At 49.9% G+C, this 26,848-nt stretch overlaps 2 protein-coding genes and 1 long non-coding RNA gene across 15 annotated transcripts in view; 2 read left to right on the plus strand and 1 right to left on the minus strand.

The window, feature by feature from the left end:
* ODF2 (outer dense fiber of sperm tails 2) overlaps positions 1-21,955 on the plus strand; it is a 35,581-nt gene extending 13,626 nt beyond the window's left edge. For 11 of the 13 annotated variants that reach the window (XM_045467562.1, XM_045467568.1, XM_045467558.1 and 8 more), the window contains 15 exons: positions 646-775; positions 1,360-1,491; positions 5,838-5,909; positions 7,448-7,519; positions 7,641-7,757; positions 8,389-8,574; positions 8,996-9,105; positions 10,664-10,799; positions 14,056-14,166; positions 14,271-14,375; positions 16,516-16,674; positions 18,012-18,112; positions 19,891-20,053; positions 20,476-20,601; positions 21,055-21,955. In XM_045467562.1, coding sequence (XP_045323518.1) covers positions 646-775; positions 1,360-1,491; positions 5,838-5,909; positions 7,448-7,519; positions 7,641-7,757; positions 8,389-8,574; positions 8,996-9,105; positions 10,664-10,799; positions 14,056-14,166; positions 14,271-14,375; positions 16,516-16,674; positions 18,012-18,112; positions 19,891-20,053; positions 20,476-20,601; positions 21,055-21,243 — 1,909 coding nt within the window. In that variant the 3' untranslated portion in view covers positions 21,244-21,955. Of the gene's footprint in view, positions 1-645; positions 776-1,359; positions 1,492-5,837; positions 5,910-7,447; positions 7,520-7,640; positions 7,758-8,388; positions 8,575-8,995; positions 9,106-10,663; positions 10,800-14,055; positions 14,167-14,270; positions 14,376-16,515; positions 16,846-18,011; positions 18,113-19,890; positions 20,054-20,475; positions 20,602-21,054 lie in introns of those variants that run through there. The other 2 variants (XM_045467569.1, XM_045467570.1) reach the window with 1 other exon arrangement.
* Positions 21,956-21,957: 2 nt separating this feature from the next.
* On the minus strand, positions 21,958-24,666 carry LOC123592498. The gene is made up of 2 exons (XR_006709809.1): positions 24,564-24,666; positions 21,958-22,142 (listed from the first exon to the last, which is right to left on the minus strand). It is a non-coding gene; the product is annotated as an uncharacterized LOC123592498 (long non-coding RNA).
* Positions 24,667-24,728: 62 nt separating this feature from the next.
* The window catches only part of GLE1 (GLE1 RNA export mediator), a 30,996-nt gene continuing 28,876 nt past the window's right edge, over positions 24,729-26,848 (plus strand). Inside the window, exon 1 of the mRNA XM_045467571.1 lies at positions 24,729-24,937. Coding sequence (XP_045323527.1) covers positions 24,839-24,937 — 99 coding nt within the window. The 5' untranslated portion in view covers positions 24,729-24,838. The remainder of the gene's footprint in view (positions 24,938-26,848) is intronic.

Raw genomic sequence — 26,848 nt, forward strand, 5'->3', positions numbered from 1 at the left:
CTGTGAGGGGAGACGAGGACCCCCATAGAGTGCAGCGGGGGCGGGGAAGCCTTTCCAGAAAAAGCAACATTTAGGGAGAGTCCTGTAGAGTAGTTAGGGGAGGTGGGCAGTAGGTGCTGGGGAAGAAAGGATGCTGGATCTCGAGTGAAAGCCCCCAGGGAGGAGTTTGCAACTGAGAAATGGAAGGCAGGCAGGAAGGAGGAGAGGGGGCGGGCAGAGGGCAAGGGGAGCCATGGAGGTTGGCAGGGGCCGCTCTTAGCAGTCGCTTGAAGGGGTTTCCACTGAGCGGCCGTGGAGGGGTGTTCAAAGCAGGGCGCGGTGCGGCCAGGCTTGGCTCCGGTGTGAAGAGTGGATGGGAGGCTCAGAAGCAGATCTGACGGTGGTGGCTTTGAGGCTGTGGCAATGGCCAGGGACAGAGATGATGCTAATGACCAAGAGGCAAGCAGGGCCACAGATGCCATAACGTCACCTGATGTGAAGGCGTTGCTGTGGGGCCCAGGTGGCCTCCCAGGGGCCATCCCTCCCCCTCCCCCACTGTCCCCTGGCCAGGAGATGAGCCTCGCAGGGCATTGTGAGGCGAGCCCAGAGCTCCGGGTGGGCCGCGGCCTGGGAGGGCTCACAGAGCCCTATTCTCTCTGGCCCCAGGCTTCAGAAGAAACACCTCCAGCAGGAGAAGGAGTGCCTCATGTCCAAGTTGGTAGAGGCTGAAATGGATGGGGCTGCTGCTGCCAAGCAAGTCATGGCCTTGAAGGACACCATCGGGAAGCTGAAGACAGTAGGTGGCAGGCAGAGAACCACTCAGCCCTGGGACTGGGCCCAGAAAGGGGCAAGCTGCAAGCCGGGGAGGGGTCTTTACGCAGTCATCAGGCTGACTTTATGACATCTCCAGGCCAGGGGAGGGCACACTGGACTCCTCGAGCCCTACCCCCACTCTTACTTCTGGGGCCTGATCCCCGAGGATGACCTCTGGTGGCCAGGGGCTCTGAGTTGACCTCATCATGGGTCTCCTGGGATCACAGGGAGTCAAGGCCTAAGTCTGATTCCTGCGAGTGTCAGCCACAGTTTGATTCCTGCGAGTGTCGGCCACCAGGTGTCGTCCTCCTCCTCCACTTCTTCCAGGAAGTCTGCCTTACCTGCACTTGCCCATGCTGGGCACCCCGGCCCTTGTCCCTTGTCGTTCTCAGCTCCTGCCCCATCCTTGCAGGCCCACGTCCTCGGGGAAGCCTGCCCTTGACCGCTCCAGCCCTGTACACAGCGCTGGGCTTCTCACCTGGGCTTCCTGGCACCAGCACCTCTTAAAAGGGGCCTGGCTCCTCCCTTCTCCCCTGGCACCGTGTAAGACTGCCTGCTGTCTTCCAGGAGAAACAAATGACCTGCACGGACATCAACACCCTGACGAGGCAGAAGGAACTTCTCCTGCAGAAGCTGAGCACGTTTGAGGAGACCAACCGCACCCTCCGAGACCTGCTGAGGGAACAGCACTGCAAAGAGGTGAGCTCGGACTCAGCCGCACCCCGTGGCACCAAGGGCCCATCTGCTCGGAGCCTCCGTCCCCCCTGTTCCTCGTCTGGGAAATGAACGTACTATCAGTGCCTGGCCTGACCTGACGAGACGTTCACGTGAAGTGCTGGGCACCCCGGTTGACGGGTGCTGTCTTGGTTGTCAAAGCTGGACCTGGTGGCTCAGGAAGGACCTGAGGAGTCCGGGATGGGCTCGGCCCCTGGTTAAATGGAGGACGGGTAATGATTAGCACCAACTGTAGGGCTGCACTTTTCTTAAAAGATGGTCTCTGAAAGATATTCTATATTAGCAAATGATTCTGGAAAGACTGATGGCAAAAACAGCCATCTTCCTGTTTGGCTCAAATCAAAGAGACCATAGTGTCTTTTGTTTTATTTTATTTTATTTTATTTTATTTTTAAATTTTATTTTATGTTTAGCATTGTGAACTTCTTGTTTTATTTTTTAAAAATTAGTATTTAATTTAATTCATTATGTGTTTATTTTTTAAATTTTTATTTAATTTTTTTAATTAAAAAATTTTTAATGTTTATTTTATGTTTGAGAGACAGAGAGAGAGACAGAGCATGAGCGGGGGACGGACAGAGAGGACGGGAGACACAGAATTCAAAGCAGGCTCCAGGCTCTGAGCTGTCAGCACAGAGCCTGATGTGGGGCTTGAACTCACTAACTGCGAGATCATGACCTGAGCTGAAGTTAGATCATGAGACCTAAGCCGATGCTTAACCGACTGAGCCACCCAGGCACCCCTGTTTATTTAGTTTCAAGGTAGGCTCCACATTCAATGGGAGGCTTGATCTCACAACCCCAAGATCAAGAGTTGTTGTTTTACTGATTGAGCCAGCCAGGTGCCCCCAATGAGTATGTAAAATAAGGAATATAGGCAGTGTGCTCACAGACCAGGCTTCCAAACGAAATCTTGTCCGAGTCATTAAATGTCTCCTTTGATGATAAGCTTATCAGAGGGATCCTTTCTCTCCAATCTGATAGTTTTTTATCACTTACATATATATCTGAGCAACATATAGTATTGTTTTGCATGTTTTCAAACCTTACATAAATGATATTGTTCCATATGTGTTCTTCTGAGTTGCTTTTTTCACTCAAAAAATATTTTTTAATGTTATTTATTTTTGAGGGGGGGAGAGAGAGAGAGAGAGAGAGCGCACGCGAGCATGTGCGAGAGAATGGGGGAGGGGCAGAGAGAGGGAGAGAGGGAATCCCAAGCAGGCTCTGCACTGTCAGCCCAGAGCCCGATGTGGGGCTTGAACTCACGAACCATGAGATCATGACCTGAGCCAAAATCAAGCGTTGGACGCTTAACCAACTGAGCCACCTAGGCACCCCTTCACTCGATATTTTTATAAGATTCATCCGGTTTTGTCCCTGAGACCTAAGATAGTTAATTTTCACTATATTCCATTTTATGACTACTCCACAACTTATCCTTTCTTCTGTTGATGGAGGTGTATTTTCAGTTGTTTGCTATTAAATAAGCACTGTTATTTGGGGCATTCATGTATACTATCCTGGTGTATTTGAGAGTTTCTAGAATATATTTCTATCGGTTTTATTAGTTATAGCTAAATTACTCTCTTACCTGTTTAATGCCTGGCTCAATATGCTTGGGTGGGCAATTTTTTTAACTGCTTGTTTTTTTTTTTTTTTTAATTTTGAGAGAGGAGACACAGAAAGAGAGAGGGGGAGGGAGGGGCAGAGGGAGGGAGAGACAGAATTCCAAGCAGGCTCTGTGCTGTCAGCGCAGAGTCTGACAGAGGGCTTGAACTCACAAACCGTGAGATCATGACCTGAGCTGAGGTCAAGAGTTCGAGGCTTAACCAACTGAACCAACCAGGTGTTCCTGGCTGGACAATTTTTAACCTCTCTGGGCCTCAGTTTTCCCACCTGCGAAATGGGAATAGCATCTTCCACGTGGTATCACGTGAGGACATGGATGGGGGATTGGCATACTGCCTGGCACATGATAGCTGTTTGGTGTGGTAGGGGCTGCTGCTGTTTGTCCTGGGACTGGGGCCTCCAGACAAACCTCTTCCTACTCAATTTGTCTCCTTTTTGACCCATTAGCTTCTACTGTCCTAGAATCCCAGAATCTCTCGTTGGAGATGAAGGGTCAGCTAATCTGGACTCCCACCCACAGCGGCTACTCTCGGTTCAGTCTGGGCTCTCCTCTCCCCCTGCCCCCATGGCTCTTGGGACGGTACCCCCCATCTCTGTGCTTCCTCGGGATGCTCAGTGGATGAGAATTTGCTCTGGCTGTGGGGTCGGTTGGCTTAGGGCCCACCGCTGCCATTTCCAGCTGTGTGATGTCGTGCAGCTCACCTCACTTCTCCCAGCCTCGATCTCCTCCTCTCTAAAATGGCGGTGGTCATAGTCCATGGCTCCTTAGAATGGGGGATTTGGTGAGAGTTGTGTGTTCGTTTGTGTAGTGTCCCCCTGGAGGCTCGGAGGACACGGCGTAAAGGACAGTGAGAGGAGCTGCAGGCCTTAACTTTCATCCCGTGTTCTTTGCCTCTTCCTGTTGCTGGAGAAACCATGATGCTGGCCTCTCTCCACTCCCAGCCCTGCCATGGCTTGTGAAGGGGACCTGTGAGCCTGAGAGGAAAAGGGAAGGCGAGCTGGGCCCCCTTCTACGGAAGAGTAGAGATGGTTCTCAGACACGGCCTGTTTGGGAGAGATGGGCAAGGGTGTGAGCAGGCAGTCGGGGAAGAAGAGGGAGCTCCGTGGCTGATAAACTTACGAGTGATGGGGGAAATGCAAGCTAAAGCAGCAGGAGTCTGCTGGAAAGACTGGCCGCCACCCAGGGCCCTCCTCCTGCCCATGGCCATGCAAATCCGTGCAGGCATTTTGTAGGTCATTTCAGCTGCCTCAGATCACAGACCTTCTGGCCCAGGCATGCCGCCTCTCTCCACCCTAGAGAGAGACACTTTGTACACGTCTGGCCCAGCACAGTACATTGCTACAGTGTTTGCATTTATGCAACCTGGGAACAGCTTCCTTGCCCAGAGGCTGTGCAAGGGGAGAGGTTAAAAATACAGTGGCCTGTTGGAGAAAGAAGGCCGATTAGTGGCTGCAGGGGGCTAGGGGAGGAGGGAAAGGAGGGTGTTTTAACAGGTCTTTCGGTTGCGATGATGTAAATGTTCTGGAACTAGAGAGTTGTGGTGGTTGCACGATATTTGGATATACTATATATGCCACTGGATTTTACACTTAACCAAATGTAAAATGGCATGGTTTATGTTAGCGATATGTTACCACAATTTAAAAAATTAATAATGGAAAGTGCAAAAAAACATTGAATTGTGCATTTTATTTATTTATTTAAAAATGTTTATTTATTTACTTTTGCGAGAAAAGAGAGAGAGCTCAAGCAGGAGAGGGACAGAGGGAGAGGGAAACACAGAATCTGAAGCAGGCCCCAGGCTTTGAGCTATCAGCACAGAGCCTGATGCAGGGCTCGAACCCACAAATCACGAGATCATGACCTGAGTTGGAAGCTTAACTGATTGAGCCCCTAAATTGTGCCCCTAAATTGTGCTTTTTAAATGGGTATGGTATCTGAATTTTCAGCTCAATAAAGCTGTTGGTTGTTTTTTTTTTTTAAGATTTTTAAATTTTTAAATAATTTCTTTTTTTTTTTTTTTTTTAATTTTTTTTTCAACATTTATTTATTTTTGGGACAGAGAGAGAGCATGAACGGGGGAGGGTCAGAGAGAGAGGGAGACACAGAATCGGAAACAAGCTCCAGGCTCTGAGCCATCAGCCCAGAGCCCGACGCGGGGCTCGAACTCACGGACCGCGAGATTGTGACCTGGCTGAAGTCGGACGCCTAACCGACTGCGCCACCCAGGCGCCCCTAAATTTTTAAATAATTTCTACATCCAACATGGGGCTCAGATTCACAATCCCAAGATTGAGTTGCACACCCCACCCACTGAGCCAGCCAGGCATCCCTCAAGCTCTTTATAAAAAACCAAGTTGTAGCATAAAAATACAGTATGCTATCATTTGGGTCAAATCACTCATAAGTCCCTTCGCATCCCAACCCCCCAAAAGATAACATTTCTCTAGGTGTAGCTATATATAAATGCGTAGAGAAAGGATAGGCAGGACACTCATCAAACTAGTAACAATGGGGTGGGGTTTGGAGGTGGATGAGGGTGATTATTTTATAATGAGGTTGCAATCTATTTATGATTCCTATAATTGGAAAATGTAAGTTTTGGAAAAGGGAAAGAATCCATAGGATGTAGGCATCTGGGTTCATTGCTTAACGACCTGTGTGCCTTCCCTTGAAGGATTCCGAAAGGCTAATGGAGCAACAAGGAGCACTACTCAAAAGGCTGGCGGAGGCGGACTCAGAGAAAGCGGTAACACAGCGCCCCCTGGCGGATCTAGTGGGTTTTAGGCGACAGTGCGCAGAGGGGCTGGAGGGACACGGGCAGCCTCGCTCTGACATTTCTTTGGGTCTTAGTTTCCTGATCTGTAAAATGGGCTGATGTCCCCTGCCTTGCCTGCTCCACTGGGCTTGTCTAGTTGATCACTTGTAAGCTTGAAACCACCAAGCTGAACACCCAACCTGAGGGATGCTGCTCGTGCTGATGGAGTTACTAACCATCAGTCTGTTACTTGAATTTCCTTATTTGCATTATGGATTAAAAGCCATCCAAAGGTAGACTTTTTGGTTCAACAATTCCAGTTCTGGGAATCTCTCCCAAGGAAGCACGCTCCAAAGGCTGGTCCATGGAACCCTAAGTTCCTCGACGATGTTATTGGGTGCCAGAAACAAAAGCAGGGAGTGATCTGTGGTCACATAAATCGGGAAACTGCTGGCAGGCCTGCACAAAAAATTCACCATGTTAACTCCCAAGACCTTTTGGAGTATTTGAGGTATTAATGCCCACACGAGTCTCCCAAGGGAGAAGGAAGATGAAAGCCACCTTTCCCAAGGTTGGGCGCTCGGCCCCCGAGGCCTTTCAGAAGGTGACAGTCGGGGATTCAGCATGAAGGGGATAACGCCTAAATCTGCATCTCCAGCTTGAGAGCCCAGGAACCAAATTATGATACATCAGTAAATTGAAACTTTAACTTGCTGTTTCAAAAGGTGTAGAAGATTTAATCACATTATGGTAAATGTTGTAGGAACATTTTTGCATGAGACTTCTTAATGTGTTTTTTTTTAACAAATTTTTTTTAATGTTTATTATTTTTGAGAGACAGGGAGACAGAGCATGAGCAGGGGAGGGGCAGAGAGAGAGAGGGAGACGCAGAATCAGAAGCAGGCTCCAGGCTCCGAGCTGTCAGCACAGAGCCCGACGCAGGCTCGAACTCACGAATCGTGAGATCATGACCTGAGCTGAGGTCTGATGCGCAACTGAGCCAGTCAGACACCCCAAGACTTCTTAATGTGTTTTAACAGTGGTTCTCTTTGCCTGGGGGATTATGGGGATTCTAATTTAGCATTTTGTTTTGTTTTCATTGTTTCCCATGACTAATATTATTTAATTTAATTTAATTTAATTTTTTTTGAGAGAGAGAGCGTGAGCAGGGGAGGAGCCAAGGGAAAGGGAGAGAAAGAATGCCTGGCATGGAGCCTGATACGGGGCTTGAACTCACGACCTGTGAGATCATGATCTGAGCCGAAATCAAGAGTTAGACACTTAACCAACTGAGCCACCCAGGCGCCCCTAACTTTACTTTATCTTAAATTGCAAGATCGATACGTATTTGTTGTCTTGAACGTTCAATACAGATATTGGATGCTTCCTGCCAGGGTCTCTGTGACATGGGCAGGTACAGTCGGGATCTTGGGCCTTATTGCCCAGGCACTCACAGGAGTGGCTGTCCCCCCTGGGCCTGACTCCCTTGCTCTTCCCAGGGAGCTCATGACAGTGTGTGTTCTCTCCAGCGCCTGCTATTACTACTGCAAGACAAGGACAAGGAAGTAGAAGAACTTCTCCAGGAGATACAATGTGAGAAGGTACCATCCCTGACAGTTGCTCCTCCTTATGAGCCAGTAGAGTTTCGTGGGGAGAATGCACTCTGGAATTGGAGATCTGGGTTCAAATGCTGGCTCTGCCACTTTCTCTCTCTCTCCAAAGGCTCAAGCAAAGACAGCGTCCGAGCTTTCTAAATCCATGGAGTCTATGCGGGGGCATTTGCAGGCCCAGCTCCGGTGCAAAGAGGCAGAGAACAGTCGCCTGTGCATGCAGATCAAGGTACCCGCTGGCCCCACGGGTGGGAAAGGAGGGGCCGGGACATGGCAGTCCCAGGGCGGTGAGCCACACTCAGTAAGGCTTTGCCTCAATGGTTTATGGGGCACTTGCTGCCAAGGCACTTCTGCTTCAGAGAGACTCTGGAACAGTGGCAAGAGCAGTGGACCCCGGAGGCCTTGGGTGCCCTTCCCAGGAGTGACCGGGTTTGGTGCCGTGACCCTGAGCCAGTCACTTAATCCCTTAGGTCCTTGGGTCTTTTAACTACCCCAGGGGAAGGAACGGTCTCAGTTGCTGCTTGCCTGTGTGAGCTAGGGACCCTCTGAGGTCGTAGCTCTGCTGAGTGAGTGAGAGATCCTTCTGACCACAGCACTGGGAGCTGAAGGAAGAGTTCTGTCCTAACATTAAGACCCGATGGGTTCAGTGACCCAGAGAGGTGCCACGGAGAGCTGGGAATGGCCCTCATCCCTGGCCTGCATTTAGAGAGCCCTAAGGCCCCACGCAGTTGGTGACCCATTTTCTTTTTCCCTGTCCCCCATCCCCTCTCTTCGCTGGTCCCCTTTCCTCGTCTCTGCCTTTCTTGTCTCTTCCTGCCCCCGGCCCACTCCCCCGACCCTTCCTGGCCCTTTCTTCCCAGAACCTGGAGCGCAGTGGGAACCAGCACAAGGCAGAAGTGGAGGCCATCATGGAGCAACTGAAGGAATTAAAGCAAAAGGGAGACCGGGACAAAGAAACCTTAAAGAAGGCCATCCGAGCCCAGAAGGAACGAGCTGAGAAGAGTGAGGAATATGCTGAGCAGCTGCATGTGCAACTTGCTGACAAGGTGGCAGGCCTTCCCTGAGGGCGGCCGGGGTGGCGGCAGGCGGTGGGGGTGCAGAGGGATGGTGATAGTGGAAGGGTGAATGAGCCGGGGGCGGGGGGTGGGGGGCAGTGGGTGAGTAAATGGGTAAAAGGATGAAAGTGGGGTGGCTGGCTGGCTGGCTGGCTGGAGACGAGAGATTAGAGGGGGGTTTAGCCTATGTCAGTTTTGTGGGTGGGAATGATGGTTGAGGAAGGATTTGCGAGTAGGGCGCATGTGACGGCTAGAAATCGAGAAGCTGCCGCTGGGCTCACGTAATCACCCTGGGTGCTCTCTGCAAAGGGACTGCAGGGGTGAAGAGTCGTCCAGGGTGAGCCCAGCCCCCAGCTGCCTCGGCTTCAGCGCTGACCCCAGGCTGACGGGCCCTGTTGTCCCATGTTGCCAGGATCTTTATGTCGCTGAAGCTTTATCCACTCTGGAATCATGGAGGAGCCGCTACAATCAAGTTGTGAAAGACAAGGGAGACCTGGAGCTGGAAATTATCGTCCTGAATGAGTACGTGCGTTTAGGCGACGGTGCATGGGCTGATGAGGGAAGCAGGCAGACGGGTGGAAGGAGCCTGGCAGCCTGAGAGGGGCCCCAGCACCCTCGCGGCTGCCATGTAGTGTTGTCAGTCAGGGGCCGCACTGGGCTGAGGTGTGGCGGCCCAGGTGGGGGCCGTGGAGGGGCCAGAACTCTCTGCTCACACAGGGCTAAGTCTGTTGCCGGTCCCCGGGCTGAGCTGGGTCCCAGTGTGCACAGCGTGGGAACTGGGCGTGCACACTGGTGTCCTCATTCCCGGGGGTGGGGGTGGGTGGATCATGTCTTCTCTCTATCGTCTGCCCAGTAACGGCAGCTGTGTTGCCCAGTCCTCAGAAGGTCAGAGTAGGAGGCCAAAATGGCCTAAAGTTGCCGGGGACTGAACTCACACTTTTCTCGCCACTAGGCACCAGTGACCATTCAAACGTCCTCAGTGTCACCTATATTCATGTGTTCGTTCGTTTGAAAAATATTTATTGAGCATCTACTCATTATCTACAGATAGTGAAGGTAGAAGGACACGTGATACAGATGAGAGGCATTGGGGAAGAGATGCCCTGAGAAAGGGAAGTCTGAACTGGGTTTTTTGGATTTTTTTAATGTTTTTATTTATTTTTGAGAGACAGAGAGAGAGAGAGAGAGAGGGAGAGGGAGAAAGAGAGAGGGAGGGAGGATGGGAGGGGCAGAGAAAGAGGGAGACACAGAATCCAGAGCAGAATCCGAGCTGTCAGTACAGAGCTTGGTGTGGGGCTCGAACTCACAAACTGTGAGATCATGACCTGAGCTGAAGTTGGACACAACCAACTGACCACCCAGGCATCCCGGAACTGGGTTTTTAAGGCTGAGGAGGAGATTGCCGGGTAAAACAACGGGATATGTTTGCTTGGGCCTAGTCTGTGCTTAGCAAATATTTGCCGAATGAACTGTAATTGATCATTACTGAGAGCACATACCGTGTAAAGGTTCTGTATTGGGTCTGTGAGACCGAATGCTCCTGTGAGGCCACAGTCCTCCGTTACTGGATTATAGCCCTGATGAGTGATGGAGGGGAAGGGGGAGGGAGCGAGGGCAGGGGCAGTTGGCTTCTCTCCCATCGTGCCGTATACATTCACTGCAGTCCCCACCCGTGCTAGGTGAGTGTTCACACCTGTGAACAAGGAAGTGTAATGTCTGGGGGTGTCCCTGACCACCCAGGCTCGGAGTTCTGTCCTGACTTTAAGACCTGCTGGACTGAGATCCAGGGGGTGCCCTGGAGAGCTGGGAAGCGACCCCGTCTCTGGTTCTTGTCTTTAGGGAGTATCTTGGCCTCATGGGAGGATCAGGACACAGAAGGCTTTTGGAGGGGGTGGAACGGGAGACCAATCTGAAGGCTGTCAGAAGAGGTGGGGTACATGGGAACGCCACAGTGGCAGACAGGGCACAGAGATGGGACTGGCTGGGGAGGAACCCTTGGGCCCACGCCACACAAAGACCTGGCTCCTCAGAACCCATGCAATTGCTTCTCTTTGTCTGCTTTCACTCTGCGACCTCCCAGCCGGGTGACAGATCTTGTAAACCAACAACAAACATTGGAGGAGAAGATGCGGGAAGACCGGGACAGCCTGGTGGAGAGACTACACCGGCAGACTGCTGAGTATTCTGCATTCAAGCTAGAGAACGAGAGGCTGAAGGTCTGTCGTGAGAGCGGGCTGGCACCATGGGTGGAGGACAGTGGCGCTGCTGGTGGGGTACTCTCGATGGGGCCCCAAGGATGACCCGGGGTTCTTCAGGGGGCCTGGAGGCAGGAGCCTGATTAGGAGGGTGTGCGCCGGAGTCGGGCCTGGATTCAAGTCCTGACCACCTCTTGCTAGTACAGGCCCCGGGTTAGACGGTTCATCTTTTGTCCCCGAGGTTTCCTTAGCAGGAGGAAAGGGTGCCTGGTGAGAATGTGGCAATGCATGTGAGACACTTAACACGCACACTCAGCCATCGGAGGAGGACACTGACACCTGGGGGGCTGCTGGCCCCTTCATGTGTATCCACTCTCCCTTTAACCTCCTGATAATAGGGTGGTCGTCTCTGCTTTATAGAATAAAGAAGCAGGCTTCGAGAGGGGTCAGGTTTGTTGCCCAGATTTTGCCCTTGGAAGTGTTGGAGTTCGGATTTGAAGCCGATTCTTGTTCTGGAGTTTCGGCTTTTAACCACTTGCTATACACCCAGCACAGCAGGGACGAGAGGCACCTGAACCAAGGTTCATATTTCAGAGCCAGGTTGGATCCTATTAATTGATCTGGACAATAACATGTGGGCTTGTTTATTTATTTTTTAAAATATTTTGTTTTTATGTAATTTCTTTTTTAAAAGAATTTTTTTTTTTTTTTATTTAATTTTTTTTTTTTCAACGTTTATTTTTATTTTTTTTTTTGGGGGACAGAGAGAGACAGAGCATGAACGGGGGAGGGGCAGAGAGAGAGGGAGACACAGAATCGGAAACAGGCTCCAGGCTCTGAGCCATCAGCCCAGAGCCCGACGCGGGGCTCGAACTCACGGACCGCGAGATCGTGACCTGGCTGAAGTCGGACGCTTAACCGACTGCGCCACCCAGGCGCCCCTAAAAGAATTTTTTTAAGTGTATTTGTTTAGAGAGAGACAGAGTGAGTGGGGAAGGGTCAGAGAGAGAGGAAGAAGAGAGAGAATCCCAAGCAGGCTCTGCGCCATCAGCACAGAGCCCGATGTGGGGCTCGAACTCACGAAACCTGAACTCATAACGTGAGCCAAAACCGAGAGTGGGACGCTTAACTGACTGAGTCACCCAGGCACCCCGTATTTTTATGTAATTTCTACACCCAACTTGGGGCTTGAACTCACAAACCTGAGATCAAGAGTCACATACTTAACCGACTGAGCCAGCCAGGCACCCTAGATTAATTTTTTTTTTTTTTTTTTTTACTGGTTTATTTGTTCAGATTGATTTTAAAAGAAGTATGACATATGGCAAGGTACACACATTCTAGAATTTTCATGAAGTGAACACATTTTTGTCCATCAGTCACCTTGACCCAAACCTTATTTAGCACCCCAGTGACCTCACCTGCTTATAAGCCCCCCTGTGAAGGTGACCGTTATCCTGACTTCAGTCACCACAGGTTAGCTAGCCTGGTTTTGAATTTTGTGCCTGGCTTTCATACAGCATTATGGTTGCGAGCAATCCATGCCGTGTGACAGGTCTCATTCTTAATGCTGTCCGCTCTGCTGTTGCACGACCACACCACAGTAGATCTATCCATTCTACTGTCAGTGGATATCTTCGTGTACCTTTGGGTGCACCTGTTTGGTGTATTTTTTTTTTTAATTTTTTTTTTAACGTTTATTCATGTTTTGAGCGAGACAGAGCCAACGAGCAGGGGAGGGGCAGAGAGAGCCCGATATCAGGCACAGAGCCTGATACGGGGCTCAAACCACCAACAGTGAGACGGTGACCTGAGCCGAAGTCGGATGCTTAACCGACTGAGCCACCCAGAATTTGTAAATTAAATTCTACCTTGAGGTAGAGTTGCCGGGTCATCAGATAGTGAGCATAAATTCGGCTTTGGTAGAAGTCACCACAGAATAAGACAGTTGTACAAATTCACCTTCCCGTCAGGGATGTGTGAAAGGGAAGAATTGCTCCGTGACTCCTCGGGGACACTTGGTACCGTCAGCCTTTCCCACTGGAGCCACTCGGTGGGGAGGGGCGGTTGCTGGGGAAATGAAAGTCAGCCTCCAAGCCTAACAAGTGGTTAGGGGGTTGGTTACAGTATGTGTGTCTGTGAAGCGTAACACAGTGTGGCCATTCAAAATAATGTTTTTAGGAGTCTGTTGTCTTAGATGATGATTACAAAGTTCACAGTGGAAATTTAACACAGTGCACAAATGTGACGTGGAAGTCTTGTTCTTCCTTAACTATACATAGGTATTTTTCCAGTTGTTTTCCCCCAATACTAATATAGACATTCAAACACATACATACCCATTATTCTGCAGCCTGCTTCTCATTCAACCATACTTCACGGATATCTTTTTAGGTCAGGTTTGGGTTTCGTTTTGTTTTGTTTTTTAGCTTTATCTCTTTCAGCGACTGCATATTGTTTTACTGTATTGAGATACAATGATTTCTTTTGTTCCATCTACTGAGGTGAACATTTAGGCTGTAGGAGGACATTTGTTGACTTGAGAAGTGGGTATAACATCGTTGTTACTTGCAAAAGCATGTTGCAAAGCAGTAAGTACAATATAATCCCATTCTTGCTGAAAAAAAAAAAAGTACTCAGCTACTGACAAAAAGCCATAAATCAAGGCATCCCTTGGTGCAATCATCATGCATCACAATTAGTTTTCCTTGGTCTTACCTCCATAGTCTTTAACAATTATGTATTGCTTTTGTAATAAGAACAAGAAAACACAGGGGTCGCTTACTTGCATCTACACTTGACCCTTGAACTGCATGGGTCCATTTATTTGCGGATTTTTTTTTTGGATAAATACAGTTCAGGACTATATGTGTATTTTCCTTATGATTTTCCCAACATTTTCTTTGCTCTAGCTCACTTTATTGTAAGAGTACAGTATCTAAGACATCTAGCATACAGAATAGGTATTAATTGACTCTATGTGTTATTGGGAAGTCTTCCGGTCAACAGTAGGTTACTAGAAATAGTTAAGTTTCGGGGGAGTCAAAAGTTCTATGTGCATTTTTGATTGTGTGGGAGGTCGGTGCCCCTAGGCCCCCCATCGCTCAATGGTCAAGTTCTTTCTTCACTTGAGTTGCCCTGGCACACCTTGACTTCGGGTGTGGGTGTGAGGCGTCAGGGCTTCCCCCGGCTGGCCACTTGCAGTGGGAGGTGAGGGTGGGATGGCTGTCTGCTCTGGGAAGCTTCCTGCGGGTTGCTCAGTAGGCACCCCTTCTAGGCTAGTTTCGCCCCGATGGAGGACAAGCTCAATCAGGCGCACATCGAGGTGCAGCAGCTGAAGGCGTCGGTTAAGAACTATGAAGGGATGATCGACAACTATAAGAGTCAGGTAGGTGGTCTGCCGCGAGGTCAGCCAGGAGGCCTCTCCCAGGAGGGGTCGGGTGGAAAGGTGTTTTTCACTGATACTCGGCCCAATGCTTTGGTGGCTCCTAGGTGATGAAGACCAGACTGGAGGCTGATGAAGTGGCCGCCCAGCTAGAACGCTGTGACAAAGAGAACAAGATCCTTAAAGATGAGATGAACAAAGAGATCGAAGCGGTACTGCTCCCCTTCCTTGCTTTCTTCCGCCATCCAGTCCCGTGTCTGCCCGTCTGTCCCTCTGGGCTTCCTTGATTTCGACCAGAAAATTGAGTTTTCTCATTGCTGGGCTGGTCCACACTACTGTGTATGTGCCTTCTCCCTTCTCTCTCTCTCTCTCTCTCTCTCTCTCTCTCTCTCTCTCGCTGTCTTGCTGCTGCTTTCCTCCTGGTTTTCTTCTTCAGTTTCCTTAAAATAATCTCCCCTGCTTAGAGCAAATCCAAGTGGATTCAGGTGCTAAGATCTGCCAGGTCTTGGCCATGCCTGTTTTGTTCTGCACCAACCCAAAGATGTGCCTCTCCTTCCCCTTTCCCCAAAGAACCTTATTCTTTTAGAGACAGCTTGGATCTCTAGAGACAAAGGGGTCATCTTACTATTACCTTTATCTTTTTTTTTTTTTTATTTTAATTTTTTTAAGTTTACATCCCAATTAGTTAGCATATAGTGCAACAATGATTTCAGAAGTAGATTCCTTAGTGCCCCTTCCCCATTTCGCCCATCCCCCCTCCCACAACCCCTCCCGTAACCCTCAGTTTGTTCTCCATATTTATAAGTCTCTTCTGTTTTGTCCCCCTCCCTGTTTTTATTTTTGCTTCCCTTCCCTTATGTTCATCTGTTTTGTCTCTTAAAGTCCTCATATGAGTGAAGTCATATGATTTTTGTCTTTCTCTGACTCTCTAATTTCACTTAACATAATACCCTCCAGTTCCATCCACGTAGTTGCAAATGGCAAGATTTCATTCTTTTTGATTGCCGAGTAATACTCCATTGTCTATATGTACCACATCTTCTTTATCCATTCTTCCATCAGTGGACATTTGGGCTCTTTCCGTCCTTTGGCTGTTGTCGAGAGTGCTGCTATAAACATGGGGGTGCATGCATCCCTTCGAAACAGCACACCTGTATCCCGTGGAGAAATGCCTAGTAGTGCAATTGCTGGGTCATAGGGTAGTTCCATTTTTAATTTTTTGAGGAACCTCCATACTGTTTTCCAGAGTGGTTGCACCAGCTTGCATTCCCATTACTGTTACCTTTAGAGATGGACTGAGTAGTCCAGGCCCAGCCACTAACCTGTGTCATAGCCTTGGGCAAGTCCCTGCCCCATCTGGTCCTCAGCCTCTTTGTTAAAAAAATTTTTTTTAACATTTATTTATTTTTGAGAGACAGAGAGAGACAGAGCATGAGCAGGGGAGGGGCAGAGAGACAGGGAGACACAGAATGCGAAGCAGGCTCCAGGCTGTGAGTTGTCAGCACAGAGCCCGATGTGGGGCTCGAACTCAAGAATCACAAGATCATGACCTAGGCCAAAGTCAGTTGCTAAACTGACTGAGCCACTCAGGTGCCCCCAGTCTCCTTGTTAATACAGGGATGGGCTAAGTCAGAGAGTTCGGACCTTCTCCTTTGAGCTGTAGCATTGGGATTGCCTTCCTAGGGGCTTTGGAGTTAGACTGGACCTTAATCCTGGCTCTACCAGTTTTTTTAATTTTTTTTTTTAATGTTTATTTATTTGGGGGGTGGGGCAGAGAGAGAGGGAGAGAGAGAGAATCCCAAGCAAGCTCTGTACTGTCAGTGCACACTGTCAGCATGCAGCCCGATGTGGGGCTCAAACTCACAAACTGTGAGATCATGACCTGAGCGGAAATCAAGACACTTAACTAACTAAGCCACCCAGGCGCCCCTGTCTCTATCAGTTTCTAGCTGAGCAGCCTTAGGGAAATGACTTTGCTCCCTTGATCCTTAGAGTCCTTCCACTGGGACAACAGCACCAAGCTGATAGGTTGTTGTATGAATTCATTGAATACTTCAGAGAGCTCTCAGAACAGTAACTAGGTCCTGGTATTTGCTACGTGATTGCCTTTGTTATTCAATGACGAAAGGAGTGGCAGGCTCAGGTGGCAAGTTAGGGTCCATTGTGTCCCTTGGAGAAGAGCCCGCCGCTGCCAGTGGCCTGTGGGGAGGGCAGGCCACATTCCTGCCTGTGGTTCCCACAGGATCCTCTTCTGGGGACCGCCGGCAGCCCTGCCCTAATTCCAAAGGACTCTGCTTGGTCCCACAAGCAGCGGGGGCCCTTCCCAACGGTGGGTTTTTCTCCCCACTGCAGGCCCGTAGGCAGTTCCAGTCCCAGCTGGCTGACCTGCAGCAGCTGCCTGACATCCTCAAGATCACAGAGGCTAAGCTGGCAGAGTGCCAAGACCAGCTGCAGGGCTACGAGAGGAAGAACATCGACCTCACAGCCATCATATCAGACCTGCGCAGCCGGGTAAGGGACTGGCAGAAAGGGTCCCACGAACTGGCCAGAGCAGGGGCCCGCTTACCAAGATGAGCTGCACGCCCCCCCCAAGGGAGGACTACTTCCTTTTTTCTTGGCTGCTGCTTTCTGAAAGGAGTGAGCGATCATCAGTGCTGTGAAATAAAAGTCTGGTGTGCCAAATGCCTTGTGTTTGCACAAAGTGATTGTAGTTATAGGAGCCGTCACTCTCTGGTGCTGCCCCGCCCCCCCCCCCCCCCCCCCCCCCAGCCTGTGCTTCCAGTCCCTCTGCCCTTCATGCTCTGCTGCAGTGCTCGGCCACACCCCCAGGGGGAGACACCCAGCCTGGGGGGAGGGGGGGATGTTCTCTCTCCCAACTTTCTCTTGCTCCAGCTGCCTTTCCCGACTCTTACCAGGTCCATTGCCTGAGGTTCTGTCCAGAAAGAGGGCTGCCTTCCTCCCAGAAGCAGTCTGCCTCTGGGTTACTGGAATCCTGCCTACAGTCTAAGAAATTACATGCCTCTCGTTTGCAGTGGGACCTTGGGCGAGGCCCTCCCCCTGTTTTGACCTCCTTCCTTGTAATAACAAAAGTAGCTATCGTTTTTTCGAGCACGGACTTTGTGCGCCAGTATTCTCCCCCCTAATTCTCCCAGGAATGTTGTGAGGTGTAGATATTCTTTTTCTCCGTTTTCCAGAAAGCAGCCCAAGGCATAGAGGCCTAATTTCCTGAGGTCCCAGAGCTGAGAGTTAGTGACCAGGGTTTGGAACTCAGCCAGTTACACCTGCTTCCCAAGCCCACATTCGCAATCCTCTTAAATTGCCTGCCTGCCCTTGAACCTGAGTATTCTCAGGGCCTCAAGAGCCTGATATCTGAAGCTTCTGTGTACAGCAGCCCTCTGGATAACTTCTCAAACTTGCCAGCCTGAAAGACTTGATAGGTTTCCTGTTGCCTGTACTTGTCCCCATTTAAAGGGAGAATGAAATCAGCGGTGCCGACAGTGTAGTTGGTAACGCTCTGTGGCATGTCGTGTGGGCCAGTTTAGCCCAGCATCTGCTTCTGCCTTCTCATGTCTGCCCCGGATCCCATTGAGTGGCCTCTCCTGATCAAGAAAGCGTCGCCGTGGTTCTTCGGGATCAAACCTGGCTTCTCTACGTGCGGGAAGGCCTTCACGGGAGTCGGGCCTAACCTGTCCCCACTCTCCTCTCTCGTCCAGGTTGTGCGTTGAGACTTGGATGCCTGCTGAGGGCAGCGTGTCTCCCTCCTGGGTGTGGATGACAGGTCCTAGGGGGAAGGGAGGGCTGCACAGGGAAGTTCCTTCATAAACCAGTCTGTGTTCCTGTCATTTTAGATCGAACATCAGGGGGACAAGCTGGAGATGGCAAGAGAGAAACATCAGGCTTCCCAGAAGGAAAATAAACAGCTGAGTCTGAAGGTGGATGAACTGGAGAGGTTAGAGGCACTTGGTCCCATCTCTGTCCTCTTCCTAGGACCTGAGACTTTCAGCCACTTAGCTGCTTTGGGCTTAGTGTGCAGAAGTGTTTGAGGGACTCGAGGCCCTAGAAGGTACTGGGCAGACCCCAGAGGAAAAGCTGCTTCCATTGCAGTGGTAAGCATTGTGGGAGAGAGGAAGATGGTCTTTTGACTGGGGGATGCTCCGGAACAGTGTGGTCAAGTTCAGACCACCCACAGGCTCTACCTACCAAAAAGGCACACTTCACCCGAGCAAACCAGCAGGACCAGTATAAGACGGTGAGGGGGCATTCCCGTGCCCACCCCCCCCCACCCCCTGCCTCATTCTGCTCTTCATTTCTGATCATCCTTCCCTAAGATCTTCCTTTTTTTCTGTTTTTTTTTTTTTTTTTAATGTTTATTTTTGAGAGAGAGAGAAAAAAAAAACAGCATGTGTCAGGGAGGAGCAGAGAGAGAGGGAGACACAGAATCCCAAGCAGGCTCTAGGCTCCAAGTTGCCAGCACAGAGCCTGACGCAGGGCTCGAACCCACAAGCTGAGATCAAGACCTGAGCTGAACTCAAGTTGGTCACTCAACCAACTGAGCCACCCAGGCGCCCCATCCCCAAGACCTTTCTGATCTGATTTTTCTCTTTTACCTATGGACTATTAGAGGCAGTCAGGTGAAGAGTACAACTTTTGGAGTCAGAAGCCCTGGCCTTGGGTCCCAGCTTGGCCACTTAACCTGCATTGTGATCTTGAGCAAATCACTGAACTCTTTTGAACCTCTGTTTACTCACCTTGAGAAAGGGATCAAGGTAGGGGTAACAATCTAGCTCATGAGGTTATCGAAAGTCTTCCAGGAGATAATCCTCAAAGGCCTTAGCGCATTATCTGGCACAGAAAAATGCACCATATAGTTAGTGTATATTAGTTGCTATTATCCCAATGTTGAATATGAGGAAACCGAGCATGGAGAGAGGCTAAGTGACTTGCCCAGGGTGACACAGCTGGTATTTGGCAAAGCTGCGACATAGGCCCCCTGACTGTCCTCCTCTGGAGCTCTTAGCATCTGTAAAATGAGGGCTGGAGCCTTAGTTAGAGATGCAAGGCCTTTGGCCCTGGGATGCTCTGGCTGCCCAGGTGGCTCGTGCAGCCTGCATGTGGGGACTTGGGCTGGGCTCCTAGGCTCTGCTCTGGTCCACTGGCTTCCAACGTGCAGCTGGACTCAGCAGGACTTACAGAACTTTCAATTGGAAGGTGTTCTGGAATTGCAGTGGGGACCACGTGTGCCCATCAGGAGTCACTGTGACCCCACGGTGGATCACATAAGCAGTAGAGGGGGTAACAGCTGATGTCCTTCTGCTGAGGGGGCAGCAGTGAGCACAAGTTGAGGGCATGGGTTTTGGTGACAGACCTGCCAGCTGTGCTGACCTTGGGCCAATGACCTCAGCTCTCAGTGCCTCAGTTTCCTCCTCTGTAAAGTGGGGATAATGGTGGCGCCCACCTTCCTTAGCTGCAAGGTGCTGTGTTACTAACAACAGGCACGCTCGTCTGTGCTTGCCCGCCCACTCTCCACACGGTCCTGAGCGCCCTGGCTTCTCGGCTCCCTGCTTGCTGCCTTGCTGATCAGCAGGTTTCTTTGGTTTATTCCTGTGGTTCCTTGGAGACTCTTGGCATGATGAGAACCCCAGCCCAGGGGTGGCTGGCAGCCTCCTGGCGCGGTGGAACAGGACAGGTCGGGGTACAAGCCAGATCTGATTAAGTGCTTCCATCTAGGAAACTGGAGGCAACCAGCGCCCAGAATATCGAGTTCCTACAGGTGATTGCCAAGAGGGAGGAAGCGATCCACCAGTCCCAGCTGCGGCTAGAGGAGAAAACACGGGAATGTGGGACCCTGGCCAGGCAGTTGGAGAGCGCCATCGAAGATGCTAGGAGGCAGGTCAGTCTTGATTCCATTGCTAACTAGCTCTGTGACCTTGGGCCAAGTCACCGGACCTCTCTGAGCCTATTGCCCCATCTAAAAAAGGGGGTGCAGTAGTGGCACCTGCCTCGTGAATTTGTCCCGAGGATCAAATGAGCAATTACTGTAAAGGCTTTGGCACTTGATCACGATGGCTCATTCACTTGCTGCCTGCGTGGGACTCAGCCAGGTTTTCCACAGCTTAGGTGATGATTCTTGGGGTGTGGGGAAAGGGCAGGTGAAGTGGGCTGCAGAAGTCCCTGGAGTTAGCTCCTGCCACAAGGCACCAGAGAACCATCCGTAGTGATGTGCGAGACCAGAGTGGGAGTGGCTCAGCCTTCCGGGTGCCAGGTGCTCCCCGTGTCAGGTAAGCCAGCCCCACCTCCGTGCCTTCTGGGCAGGTGGAACAGACCAAGGAGCATGCAGTCTCCAAGGAGCGAGCTGCCCAGAACAAAATCCTGGACCTTGAGACCCAGCTGAGCAGGACCAAGACGGAGCTCAGCCAGCTGCGGCGGAGCCGAGACGACGTGAGTCGGGCTGGAGGGCGGGGCCGGAGAGAAGAGAGTGGATTGAGATTTTAGCTTCCTGGGGCCTGCGGGGCAAGGTGTTTCATGGAGGTTTTTAGGAATATGACATGGTTTGATTTTTTCTCAACTCACTTTCCAATCCCTTAGGGATATCCCAGGCAGATTCCTTTTTTTTTTTTTTTTTTTTAAATCAACAGCTTTGTTAAGATATCATTTACATACCATAAAATTCACTCCTTTCAATGGTACAATTCCGTGTTTTTTAGTGTGTTCACGGAGGTGCCCCATTGCCACCACAATCTAAGTGTAGACTCTTCTCGGAAAGAAACCCTGTGCCCATTAGCAGTCACGCCCATTCTCCTGCCCTCAGCTCCTGGCAACCCCTGACCAAGTCTCTAGGGATCCATCCTGGACATTTCACACACTTGACTCCTTTTTTGTTGCTCCTCATAGGCTGACCGTCGCTACCAGAGCCGGCTGCAAGACCTCAAAGATCGCCTGGAGCAGTCGGAGAGCACCAATCGCAGCATGCAGAACTACGTCCAGTTCCTCAAGTCATCTTATGCCAACGTGTTTGGGGACAGTCCCTACACTACCTTCCTCACCAGCTCTCCCATCCGCTCCCGATCTCCTCCCACCTAAGCCCGCCAGTCTTGGGCCAGGAGCCCGAACTGATGTCCTGGGAACTGAAGAGTGGCCAAGCCACAGCTGGCAAGCCTGCCGCTTTCCTCTCTCTTCCACTGATGAAATATGTTCAGGATCTTGTCTTAGCTACCGACTCCAGAAAAGTCCCTAAAGCACTAGAGGGAGTGAAACAGGAACCACTCAGTTTTCTCCTCTCTGATAGAGTCACCTGATGGAAAATTTTAATTACCTTGACGCCTTAAATCTACTGATCTTAGGGTACCAGATTTTAACTCACCATGACTTTGCTCCTTCCTTTCCTGAGCAAATGTCCGGACTGGACTTTTTCTTCCAGTCCCCTTATAGCCCTCCTCTTCTGAGGAATCTCTCTCTTGGGCTTTCTCTGACCAGCACCAGCAGGAGCTGTTAGCCAGAGGTCCTCACCACCCCTCCTGGGCTGTGAGCACATTCACCTGCTGTTTGGGTACAGTGGTTTTCCCCAAGGCCCTCCTCCCACGCCTGGTGGAAATCTCACACCCAAGTTTCCTCAAGGCCACTTGCCCCTGAGCACTTCACAATAGACACTGCAGGGCTGTGTCCAGTGGCCTTTTAAAAGTATAATCCCAATCCCATTGGTTTGTGTTTCTGTTTGCTAGATTTGTATCTATGGAATGCCTTTATTCTGGAAATAATGTGTGTTGTGTTTTACAAAAAACTTTTCTAGTCAATATGTAAGACTCCACTGGATGATTTCTTTTACCCACCCCATCCCTTTTCTAAAAATGATTACAGACAATGCTGCAGGAGAGCCAGTAAACAAGTACTTGGTACATGGGACACGAGGCTTCTCATTTCACTTTGGCCCAGGTCGGTTCTTTCTTCCCTGTGCACCTTCTTCACATAATCCTGTGAGATGACTGGAGGAAACACACTTTGTAAGGCTTGGCTCAGTGTCTGCGGGGTAGGGGTGGAGGGGCACTTTAGGAGTGGATAGGATGGAGGGAGATAAGATGTGTATATATTACTATTTTAAAAATGATAGTTGGGCTTCTTTTTTTAAAGATCTTATTTACTTATTTTAAGGTTTTATTTTTATTTTTTATTTTTTTTCAACATTTTTATTTATTTTTGGGACAGAGAGAGTCAGAGCATGAACGGGGGAGGGGCAGAGAGAGAGAGGGAGACACAGAATCAGAAACAGGCTCCAGGCTCTGAGCCATCAGCCCAGAGCCCGACGCGGGGCTCGAACTCACGGACCGCGAGATCGTGACCTGGCTGAAGTCGGACGCTTAACCGACTGCGCCACCCAGGCGCCCCTTTAAGGTTTTATTTTTAAGTAATCTCTACACCCAACGTGGGGCTCGAACTTACAACCCCAAGATCAAGAGCTGCATGCTTAACTACTGAGCCAGACAGGCGCCCCTGTTAGTTGGTTTCTGAATGATAAGATTATGGGCTATTTCTGTGCTCTTCCCATTTCCCTATATTTAAAAGAAAGAACAACATATTCTTTAGACAGGTGAACAAATGGGGTGCTGTGCTGAATCCCAACCTTTCTGTTTTAGCTGGTATTTGCCATCCGGGCGATGGCAGTCTTGTTCTGTCTACTCTAACTCAAGGACAAAACTCCAGAGACTTCCCCTATGTCCACAAAGGCAATGGGCCCCACATAGGCATCCAGCTTCCGGAAACCTCCTTCCCCCTTAAATTCTGGGGACATTTGTAGTTTCCAGCTTTTCATTTTGCCAAGGGAGATCACTGCAAAAACAAGCATCAGCTACCACTGCCACAAAAACCAACCCTGTTTTCACAGCCCTCATGATCAATGGACTTGAACTTACAGCATATGAAAGAGCTTCCCAAGGTGCACCTGGGTGGCTCAGTCAGTTGAACGTCTGATTTGGGCTCAGGTCATGATCTCGAGATTTGTGGGTTCAAGCCCCACATCCAGCTGGCTGCTGTCAGCCTGTCAGGGCAGAGCCTGGTTCAGATCCTCTGTCCCCTCACTTTGCCCCTCCCCTGCTTGCTCTCTCCAAAAAAAAAAAAGACCTTCCCCAGGAAAGGGAAGGTGGCAAACACCAATGTGGTACATATCTGTATAACTCATTTATATTTTTGCCAAACCAATGAAAACCTCATGCAGGGCACTGCTATTTACCACGCTAGTGGGAAACACCTCTGTTGGAGTCTATCGCTAGACTCTCAACAATGTTGTATTTTCCTTTGTAAAGCTTTTTTTGTTTTGTTTTTTGTTTGTTTTTTAAGAGGGGCAGAGGGATAGGGAGAATCCCAAGCAGGCTCCAGACCATGGAGCCAAACACAAGGCTCAGTCCCACAACCCTGGGATCATGACCTGAGCCAAAATCAAGAGCCAGGTACTCAACCAACTGAGTTACACAGGCGCCCCATGTAAAGTAATTTATTGCAAACAGTACAGAGAGTTTGTAAAAAGAAAAAAAAGATAATAAAAAATTTAAATGTTTATATTATTTTCTACCTCAAACAGATCCGAAAATTCATCCTTTTAAGGTGTGTAATTCAGTCGTTTTCAGTATATTCACAAAGCTGTGCAGCCATAAACTTTATCCAGTTCTAGACCATTTTCATCAACACAAAATGAAGCCCATAGGCGTTAGTAGCCACCCCGCCTCCCGCCTCCGCACAGCCCCTGGGAGCAACAAAGTCTCCAAGGTTATGTTAACAAAAATGAAATCCAACAATACTGTGGCCAGTCCTTTCACTTAGAATAATGTTTTCCAAGATTTATCCATGTAGTAGCACGCATTTGTATTCTATTTTATGGCCAAATAATACTCCATTGTATGAATACACCCTATTTGATTTACTCACCAGTTGGTGGACATTTGTGTTTCTAACTTTTAGCTATTACGAGTAATGCTGCTAGGAACATTCTACGAATTTCTGTGTGGATGCACATTTCAATTTCTCTTGGTATATACATTCTTAGAAGTAGGATTGCTGGGGGGGGGGGGGGGGGTGGAATGGGGTGCCTGGGTGGCTCAGTCGGTTAAGCGGCCGACTTCGGCTCAGGTCATGGTCTTGCGGTCCGTGAGTTTGAGCCCCGCGTCGGGCTCTGTGCTGACAGCTCAGAGCCTGGAGCCTGTTTCAGATTCTGTGTCTCCCTCTCTCTGACCCTCCCCCGTTCACGCTCTCTCTCTGTCTCAAAAATAAATAAACGTTTAAAAAAAAAAAAAAGAGGATTGCTGGGTCAGTGGTAAGGCTACCCTTTTGAGCAACTGCCACACTGCCCAAGCACTGCCCCATTTTAGAGCCCATCAGCAATGGTCCAATTTCTCCACATCCTCATCAACACATACTGGGCTTTCTGCAATCCGCAGTCTCCAGCCTTCAGAAGCCCCGGTTCCCAGGTCCAAGCAAGGGAGCCTCAGGGACCAAACCCTGCCGGCGCAAGCGCGCTGGCTACCAGGCCCGGCGCCGGAGGCGGGGCCATGCAGCCGTTAGGGGCGGGGGTTGCCCTGCGTGGCTGCGTGCGCGCCCCGGAAGCGGAATCGAGGGCCCGTTTCCGGGCGGCTGATTCGAGGACTTGTTTTGTCACAAGCGGAGCCTCTGAAGAGCTCCCTCAGGGTCGGCCATGCCGTCCGAGGGTCGCTGCTGGGAGACCCTGCAGGCGCTGCGCAGTTCCGACAAAGGTCGCCTCTGCTACCACCGCGACTGGCTGCTGCGGGGCGAGGTGAGGGGGGCCCCGGAGTGGGCGGTGCCCTTCCGGCTGCTCGTGGTGGTACCCTGCTGTTCCCTAGCCCCTGGCTCGGCCGGCGCTGTGAACACGTGCGTTCTTTCTAACAACCCGCATTAGTTTCTCGACTCTTGTGTGTGCATCACCCCGTCCTAGAGTTTCTGCCCTCTCCTGCCTATTCTAGCCTTTCAGCGAGCTCCCATAATTTCAGAGGTGCTCTTCTGTCTAAAGGCTTCGTTGCCACCCCCAGCCCCAGCTATGCTGTCGTCAACGCAACCCTTTCAGGGTCAGGTGATTTACCGCCCGTCTCTTGTGCTGCGAGGTCCAGAGTTAGCGGTGAACGATTAATAGGGCCCAACCTGCTGAAAGGACCAAAATCTTAGATTGACGTTGGGCGGACTTGGAAAGTTGAATGGGGGCGTGGCCGCTGTCGAGGATTTTCAAAGCCATATACTTGACCACAGGAATGTAGGGGTGTAGACAGATTAAGGCATAGACAGTACCCGAGTTGCTGGTAATTAGCTACAGATAGGATGTGCTGTCTTGTCTCTTTAGACCTACGTGGGAAACCATTCTAAAAGCGTTTCCCTATCTTTTATATCTCTGACAATGTTAGGGAATACAGACCATACGTACAGACATGGGTCTGGCTGGGGTAGACTCACGTTTTGCATTTCTGGCAGGAATGCCTGAGAAATGTTGCTGTGCTGTGTCAGTCATATCGGGAAGCACGCATATACTGCAAGCTCTCCCAGCACTGGCGATGCTAACCTTGATCACCTGCTCACATTGTTATCTGCCAGATAGCCGCACTTAAAATTCATTGATTTTTCTTCTGAGGTTGATGAGTATCTTGTGGGGAGGTAATCCAAGATTGCATCGAGGTTTCCTTGTCAAACCTGCATCGTTGGCATTCGTTATTTCTGCCTGAATCAGTCACTCTCGTGAGGTACTCGAATGGCATTTCCTGAATGTCAGCCACTCCTTCTATGTTTGCCAGTTGCCATTCTCCTGTAAGGAAGAGCTTTCTTTTCTCCCCTGTTTAATTAATTGGTTGTATCGCGACGTACTCATGGGTTACTGTTTTGTGAGTTGTAACCCATTACTTGTAAGCTGGTGTGTGAGTATTTCCATTCTGTGGGAAGTGCGACTTCAGGATAAACTCTGAGAGTTGAGGTCGTTGGGTCAAAGCCAAACATAGATGTCTCCCCACCCCCCACAACGGATGCATCAAATTGCCTTCCAGTCAGCAATGCATGATCTTGCATTCAACAGAATTGTATTATTATACTTTTAAGTTTTGCTTGTCTAATAGGTAAGAATGAGATCTCGGTATGGTTTTGCAATGCCTTTCTCTTCTTATTGAGATCGAACATTTTTTTTTTTCATATATTCAAGAGCCAATTTTATAGCATTCTATTTTTTTTTAATTTTTAAAAAAAAATTTTTTTTAACGTTTATTTATTTTTGAGACAGAGAGAGACAGAGCATGAATGGGGAGGGTCAGAGAGAGAGGGACACACAGAATCTGAAACAGGCTCCAGGCTCTGAGCGGTCAGCACAGAGCCCGACGCGGGGCTTGAACTCACGGACTGTGAGATCATGACCTGAGCTGAAGTCGGATGCTTAACCGACTGAACCACCCAGGCGCCCCAATATAGCATTCTATTTTTTAAGTAGGCTTCCAGTGTGGGGCTCGAACTCACGACCCCATTGTCAAGAGTTGCACACTCTACCAACTGAGCCAGCCAGGTGCCCCTCGAGCCAGTTTTTTTTTTTTTTTTTTTTTTTTTAATTTTTTTTTCAACGTTTATTTATTTTTGGGACAGAGAGAGACAGAGCATGAATGGGGGAGGGGCAGAGAGAGAGGGAGACACAGAATCGGAAACAGGCTCCAGGCTCTGAGGC

This window comes from Leopardus geoffroyi, chromosome D4 (assembly GCF_018350155.1).
Source record: "Leopardus geoffroyi isolate Oge1 chromosome D4, O.geoffroyi_Oge1_pat1.0, whole genome shotgun sequence".
Lineage (NCBI taxonomy): Eukaryota > Metazoa > Chordata > Mammalia > Carnivora > Felidae > Leopardus > Leopardus geoffroyi.